Source organism: Copadichromis virginalis, linkage group LG20, assembly GCF_057382275.1.
Source record: "Copadichromis virginalis isolate Kocher_CV1m ecotype Utaka linkage group LG20, C_Virginalis_male_GT1.1, whole genome shotgun sequence".
Classification (NCBI taxonomy): Eukaryota; Metazoa; Chordata; class Actinopteri; order Cichliformes; family Cichlidae; genus Copadichromis; species Copadichromis virginalis.
The window spans coordinates 10,624,986-10,632,672 of NC_140637.1; the positions used below are offsets into that span (position 1 = coordinate 10,624,986).

Here is a 7,687-nt window from a genome sequence, read left to right on the forward strand (position 1 = left end):
GACTTTCAGATATTTTAACTGGTCTTGAGCAACAGTTCTCCAGGGTTTCTGACGGTCTTTCAAAGTCTTTCTTTAAATATTGACTGTGTTTTCACTCGTTTTTCAGTCCAGTCCTTGTAGCTCAACATTTTAAGAGAAATATTTGTTTTTGTTAACACTGACATTGAAATTTTAAAAAAAGACACCAAAAAGACACCTAACTCAAGGGACATAACAGACAACTTAGCAAGGAACAATGTTACATTGTATCTTAGGCCCCCAAAAGGTTGATTCTGTTCATCTGGACGTGGCGTTTTCAGTGGGAGAAACGTTTCGTCGCTCATCCAAGTGTCTTCTTCAGTCTCAGCTGACTGCAGGTTTCCCCAGCCTTATAAACAGTACATTTGCATAATGACTGAAACCAGCCTACTGAATGAACAGTGGGCTGTGAGGTCAGTTCCTTGATCATTAATATGAAAATTGTCATGACCACCAACAACCACTCAAACCAGTGATCCTCCCTGTCCAGGATGTGTCCATCCTCATCACTGAAAGAGTGTCAACTGGCTTGTAGGTATGAACAGACTGCAGTCCTGGCCCGATGAGTTAGCTCTTCTGTCTTGTGCCATCCGCTTAGCGGCTAAGTGGTATGAGGGGGGAGTCAGGTAGGCTCTTTATGTGAAAAGGGAAAGACCATCTCTGAATCGAGGAGGGGGCCTAAGTGTACATCTTTCACCATCTTACAATGCTGTGATTGCAGCCATTCCCCAACTCTCTGTGAATGGTGCTCATGGCCATTGATCAGTGGTTGTTGGTCAATGGTCATGAGAATTTGCATATTAATGATCAAGGAATTGACCTCACAGTCCACTGTTGATTCAGTGGGCTAGTTTTAGTTATTGTGCAAATGTACTGTTGATAAGATTTGGGGAAACCTGCAGTCAGCTGAGACTGAAGAAGTCACTTGGATGAGCGACGAAACGTTTCTCCCACAAAATGCTACGTCCAGATGAACAGAATCAACTTTTTGCGATTTCCTTACCTGGATGATTGAGCATGCATCAAGACCAGTGTTGGGTAAGTTACTTTAAATTAGTAACTTAGTTACATTACTAGTTACTTCTATTAAAAGTAACTCAGTTACTTCAAGTTACTCGTTACTTTCAGAGTAACTAGTTACTAGGGAAAGTAACTTTGGTTTAACTCAGAATTCTCTTGTTAATGTGTTGCCTCAGTAACTGGATACCCAGCAAGATTGCCAGTCTTCTAGCTTGCTTACTTGCCACAAGTGCACTGTGCCACCTACCAATAGAAAGGAAAAAATAATGTGCACATTTCCACGAAAGAAATCCCACGCCTGATTCTATCCTAGCCATTCTATCCTCGCTTTTTACATCCAACACAAAAACTGCAGTCGTGGTGCTTTTGATTGTACTCAGAACTCGGAAATTCTGCCTTCTGAATAGGAAGATGTAGGTAACACCAGACTGCAGATGAGCTGCATACAGAGCTGGACTGGGACAAAAAAATCGTCCCAGGCATTTTGACTAGAGACCGGCCACCATTATAGGAAAAATCATAAAGCCTTTGAATGAAAATAAGCACTGTTGTGACAGTGATGTTCACTGTTTTGATGGTATATATGTATCAATCTATCAATTGTTTGTTGTAAGACTCAGATAATTATTTTTTTTAAAAGTGAGACATTTTAAATGAGAATAAGAAAGTATTTCCTTGTGCCCCCCTTTCCCTTTTAATTCCCTACATGGACCTCTGGCAACACTTTGCTAGACCTGCCCCTGCACAGTTACCAGCTGTCAGCTACTTAGAAAAGGATCCTGGTGTTATTTGTCTCTCAGAAACAGTTCATAACTTCTCTTCAACTCATTCATGTCACCTAAAAGGTAAACCTGTTTCTCCATCACAGCTCTGATGATTCAGTAAGGACATCTCCTGGTTTCATCTTCATGTTTCCCTCTCACCACATATCCAAACCGATATCATGACCAGCAGCTTTACAGCTGTGGCTCCAGCCAACATCAGCTGATACTAGAAATTAATATTAAATAAATTCTAACAACAGCTGATCAAGCTTAAACGTGCTGCTGTTGTTTACTGCGACATCCGCTGGTTTCCTCTTTCTGGCGCAAAGTGGGCGATAAACAAACAAGAGAGAAAAGCCGATCAGCTGATCATTGATCAGTTTCATGATTGAAGTAGAAACAGGAGAGAGATGGTGAGAGGATGAGAGAAGAAGAGGCAACTGTGCAGCAAAGACACAGAGTAACTCCAGCTTTGTGTCTTTTTCATTGTAGCTGAAACATAAACTGTGTTCCTTTTCACCTCAATACAAAACGCGTAATAATTTCTCTGAATACGAGACGATTCCGTTTTTTACTAGACGGTTGGCAACTCTAATAATTAACCTTATGAACAAAATAAAGTTCAACATCAGTAACATAGCACCACCCAGCTGTATAGAAACTCCGTCATGCTAGCTAGCACGCAGTACGAAAAAGTCAGCACAACAAAAATAAACTCCAACTAAACTTGGTTCATATCTGACCCAGATGGACTGCAGGTTATAACTTCTTACCTGAAGTTCAGTTCACCTGACACTCTCGGACCAGCGGCCGCTTCGGGTCTCTCCTCTTGCCTCCCTTTTCCTTCATCCACCTGCTGGTTTCCACCACTTGCTAATGTTATTGAATCTGTGAGAGCTAGCTCTGCGATAGCCACCACACGAAGTAACGAATAACGAGCCTATCTAAATCCCAGTAACGAGTAACGCGTTCCCGGTTTTGGCATAATAACTAGTTACCGTGCTCGTTACCACAATAATAACGTAGTTACTGTAACGCGTTACTTAATAACGAGTTAGTCCCAACACTGATCAAGACATTGTATCTTATGGCACTTGGTTACTACAAGAATGTGACGAAAACACGCAATTTGTTCCAGTTTCTTTCACTGAGTCTAAATATCAAAGATGACACAGTTTAGCAGGGATACAATAGTAATTTTTGCAACAACAAGGTGATTCATGGTTAGTAGTGTGTCCTTAAAAAAGACCTGACATAAGACCTGAGGGACGGATCTGGTCCTTCAGCTGATCTATCCACTGTTCACTGAAGCTTCAAAGGAAATGGTGTCAGTGGAAGGGTGGCTGTCAGGAAGCCATTCTTAAGGAATCACTCTCATTATAGAAGGAGGAGGTCAGAAAAGAGGTACAACAAGTGAATGTCAACAGCCATATGTATAACACTGTGGAGGCTGGTTTAGGGACACCTTTTAGCCAGTCTTGTCAAAACTGATGAAATTATGAACACAGAAACACAGATTTTGATTTTGAGCCACCATACACGACCATTTGGAAAGAGTGTGATTTGGATCATTGCCATAAAGTCATTGCCAAACACACTGCCAATGCAGTAAAAGCATAACTGAATAAACACACTGAATAACACACAAACAGTGGAACACTGACAGTCATGGGTTGGCCCCCAGCATTAATCGAGCAGAGTGGGATCATGTTGACAGAGAACAGAACAAAAGCCAGCCAACGTCCAAAGAAGAGATGGATGTCCTTAAAGAAGCCTGGAAAACTATTCCTGAAAACTACTTAAAGACATGACAAGAAAGCTGCCGAAGAGAGATCAGAGTGTGTTCAAAAATAACGGTGTTCATACCAAACACTGGCTGTCAAGTCTGTACTGTACAAACTGTTATACTGTATTTCTGTTAGGGTCCTGGGTTTTTGACTGAGTGTTTTGAGTTTCCTGTGTTTTTTGTCACTTTGTATTCTCATTGTTGGTCTTTAGTTACTCCCTTGAGTGTAGTTTCTTGTGTTCCGTGCTTTGTGTTTCCCTCTGTGTATTATTTTTCATCTCTAGCCTTTTGGTTCTTAGAGTTCTCTGCCTTATGGTTTATGTCTCTGTGTTTCTTAGTTGCTCTGTCTCCACTGTGTCTCAGTGTTATACTTCCTGTTTTACTTTGAAGGTCTGCGTCTCATGTGAGTGTATCCTGCTTTGCTTCCTTGTCTCGTCAGTTCTGATTTCTCCCAGCTGTGCTCTCCTTCTGTGTCTCATTCAGCCTTGTGTTTCTCTGTGTCGGTGTCCCGTCGTCCCTCATGGCTGTGTTTCTCTGTGTGGTTTCCCCGTGAGTTTACCTTATTCTTTCCCAGTTTAGTTTTTGTGTTGCATGCATTTTCCTTTCCAGCCAATAAAGCTGTGATTTTGTTCATCCCTCGTGTCTGAGAGCCTGCATTTTGGGTCCAACTCCTGCCTGCACACAGCTGACACCTGACGATTTCTTTGTACCTTTGCATTTTTCCAATAACACATGAGGTGACTTTTGCACACTGCTGTATATTTTGCTTCAAACAACTGTTTCTTGATGAGATAATAAAATATTTGTAGAAACATGACACTTGAACTTGTGCTTGCAGCTATATTTGAGCTCCATCTTCTCCCAACTTTAAATCTACCATTACACACCTCATCCCACACACTTGGTATAACTCAGGGGTAGGCAACTCCAGGCCTCGAGTGCTGGTATCCTGCAGGTTTTAGATCGCACCCTGGGTTAACACACCTGAATCAAATGATTAGTTCATTACCAGGCCTCTGGAGAACTTCAAGAAATGCTGAGGAGTCATTTAGCCCTTTAAATCAGCTGTGATGGATCATGGACACATCTAAAACCTCCAGGATACCGGCACTCGAGGCCTGGAGTTGCCTACCCATAACTCTTTAGGTAATTACTGTGCACACTCTAATTTCTTTTCACGTATTATTATTACAATATTGCTGTTTAATAATATTGCAAGTCTACAACTGTTTCTTGTGTTTAATGCCATCAGAATAATCCCACGCTGTTACGTGCAGATCACCACAGAACTCAGCGAATGCTTGCGACTATATTTCAGCGAGAGTGTAAAGTCTTTCCCATGGTGCAATAACCTCCACTATCTTGCCATGACTCAGGCCTGAGGGTGCCTCTGCTCCACTGACACGCAGTTGAACTTTGGTACAGGACACAGAACAGGCTTCTGGGTGAGCAAAGCACAACGCTGGGGCAACAGAAAGAAAACGGAAGCGCTGAGCTGATACTTCACAACACTGTAACGCGATCTATGAACCATAAAAGATGAATCTTGAGAGTGCAGATGCTTAAAGTAGCTTACTTTTATAGACATTCAAGGTGATTTTTCCTCCCTTGAGGTAGTACTATGTTCTCTTTCATCACATGGCTTCTTCCAACTTCCTACTTCTTACCAGGGTGGCTGACTCTAGATATAAATCCACTGGAAAGTTTACTCCAAGGTGAGTTCCTCATCCTTCAGCACGGCTGCGGGCCATTTATTAAAAGAGTAAATGTCTGAGGTTTGTTATTACTTGTGCTCGAAATTCACGGCTATCTGACCTGCAGGGCTGGTAGCTGCATGTGGGATCTCTGTGCTGTGCTCCCTGTTGAGAGTGCATTTATTCTTGGAGGAGAGGTGAGAGAGGTCGCCTCTTGTGTACAGACTTATGTGGTGTTTTGCTGAAGAATTTCCCATTTTCACTTTTAAAAATAATTGATTTTAGAGGGATTTCATCATCCACACAGTTTATTTTTATGTCTTTGATGTGACTTTTTTTCCCCTCCTCCCTACAACTTGGAGCTGGAGTAAAAAAAATGGTGAAGACACATCAACTCGGAAGACATCCGGTCATCCGATAAGGACAAAACCTGGACTTACTGGGCTGCTTCAGTTTCTCTTTGTAACTGGGATACTGTGTGTAGTGGGCTCCCGTGTGGCCTCACTGGTGGTACTAGAATTCTGTCTTCGAGCTGTCTCTGGATTGGTTACAGCTGGACCAGTAAGAAACCAATTATGTGATAAAAATATATATGAATATGCCTCAGCTGTATAAGGTGATTTTTCTGTGGCTTACTCTGCTGAGTTGGTGTCAGGATGAGTCGCGACAGCCATCGTCGTCTGCTTTGATTCATTTATCACTCGTGCTCCTCTTTTTTCCCAGGAGTCGGGGAAATTTCTGCAGCAGCTGTTAGTTCAAAGCCAGTTCTCTCTGGGTTGCGCCCTAACCTGCAGTTTGCACTTTCTACACGAGGGGGCGGCGCAGCGCTGGCTATGCTTACTCCTGGCAGCAGCACTCAGCTGGTTTCTGGCTAGGCAGGCCACAAACCTGCTGCACCATGTCATAGCTCTGTATAAACTCCACAGCTCACAGGGCTATTGCGGCATTTGCATCAGCCTCCTCACATCGGGCAGCTCCCTGCTGCCCATGCTGTGCAGGACCATCATCATTACCTTCTCTGTGGCTGTGCTGGCTGCTGTTTCAACCATCAACCAACATTTCCTCTCTGCAACAGAAGCCCTTAGGTTTTGGACACCACTTACTATCTGCTATACGCTGTTGGTGGTGTACATGCAGGGTGAGAAACATTTAAAGACATAAGCCCTTACAAAGCAATATGCCAGTAGCATCACTTGCTTCTCAATTCCCCTGACTAATCACTACAGCATCTGTGGCTGATCTAAGACATTTTTTTAGTTTGTTTAAATGCAAATGAAATACTTCTCCCTAATAGTCCTCTAATGTCATGGTTCTGTAGAAGAGCAACACCGTCTGCCTAGCAGCCAGGCCGTCCTCAACGCAGTGGTGGTGCGTCTCGGGGGTTTGATGGTCCTGATGCTGACTGTTGGACGCTGGGCAGACGTGTTCCACATCCTAATATGTTTCCTCGGAGAGGCTAGCTGTCTACTCCCCACCAAGGATCTGCTGGATGCAGCATCCTCACAGGTCAGTGAGTCTCCCTGGGAGCGGCACACGGGGCCAAAAGCACTTCGTTCCCACCGAGGCCTCCCAAAACTGGAGTAGAATATCAATATGTTCATTAGATGAGTCTCAAGATGACACTCGATTTTTCCAACTTGTATCCCGGGTGGAGAAGGTTTAAGACCCCCAAGACAGATTCGGGTCAACGTGATCTCTGACTCAGAATACTGAGTCTACTTTTCCTTTCACTGAGCTGACCTATTTAAAGTTGCGGGGTTTAAACAAAGTATAATGCAAAATAAAACAAATATAAAAAACCTTGCATTTGAATAGACTTTTAAGGTGAGTCGGGTCTGTTTTGCTATTAAAATGTAGCTCATGTGGTGATTGAGAATCATGCATATCAAGAAATCATGGCTACATTCACTAAGCTATATGTCTGGCTGTAGCTTAACAGCAGGCATGTCTTCAGTCACCCATGTTTCTAGCATCATATTTTGCTGTGTTCACACAGGATGAAGAGGATTATACAGAGTACAGAAGGAGGGAGCGTCAGCAAACACCACGAGCCTTCAAGAAGGAGCATCAGAGATAGGCACTCTGGGATTTTAAAGCCTGCACGTCTCTTTAATGGCACTATTTAGTGGAAATCATATCAAGGCAACGTTGCTTTCTACCTACAATGTAGTATACATTTTGTATTAAATATTTGACACAACTCATCATGTAAGGAATGTTTAGTCTTTTCACATTTTCTAAAAGAACAATTTCATGGTTATCAACAACTATTCAATAGGCAGCCTTTCAACAAGTCCTGGAGTTCATTTTACTTCTTAGGATGCTAAGGATGTGTTTTTAAGCTTGTTTTCTTCCTGCTGGTTAGTCATACTGTTTCAACAATAATGGTTATCTGGGTCTGTGTG

The 7,687-nt window shown here is 42.7% G+C and overlaps 1 protein-coding gene across 1 annotated transcript; it reads left to right on the plus strand.

Moving 5' to 3' along the window:
* The first annotated feature begins 4,991 nt into the window (after nucleotides 1-4,991).
* On the plus strand, nucleotides 4,992-7,486 carry tmem82 (transmembrane protein 82). The gene is made up of 6 exons (XM_085444319.1): nucleotides 4,992-5,303; nucleotides 5,410-5,479; nucleotides 5,645-5,843; nucleotides 6,006-6,420; nucleotides 6,601-6,788; nucleotides 7,279-7,486. The coding sequence occupies exons 1-6, from the start codon at nucleotides 5,210-5,212 to the stop codon at nucleotides 7,357-7,359; spliced, it is 1,047 nt and encodes a 348-aa protein (XP_085300445.1). The 5' UTR covers nucleotides 4,992-5,209; the 3' UTR covers nucleotides 7,360-7,486.
* Nucleotides 7,487-7,687: the final 201 nt, after the last annotated feature.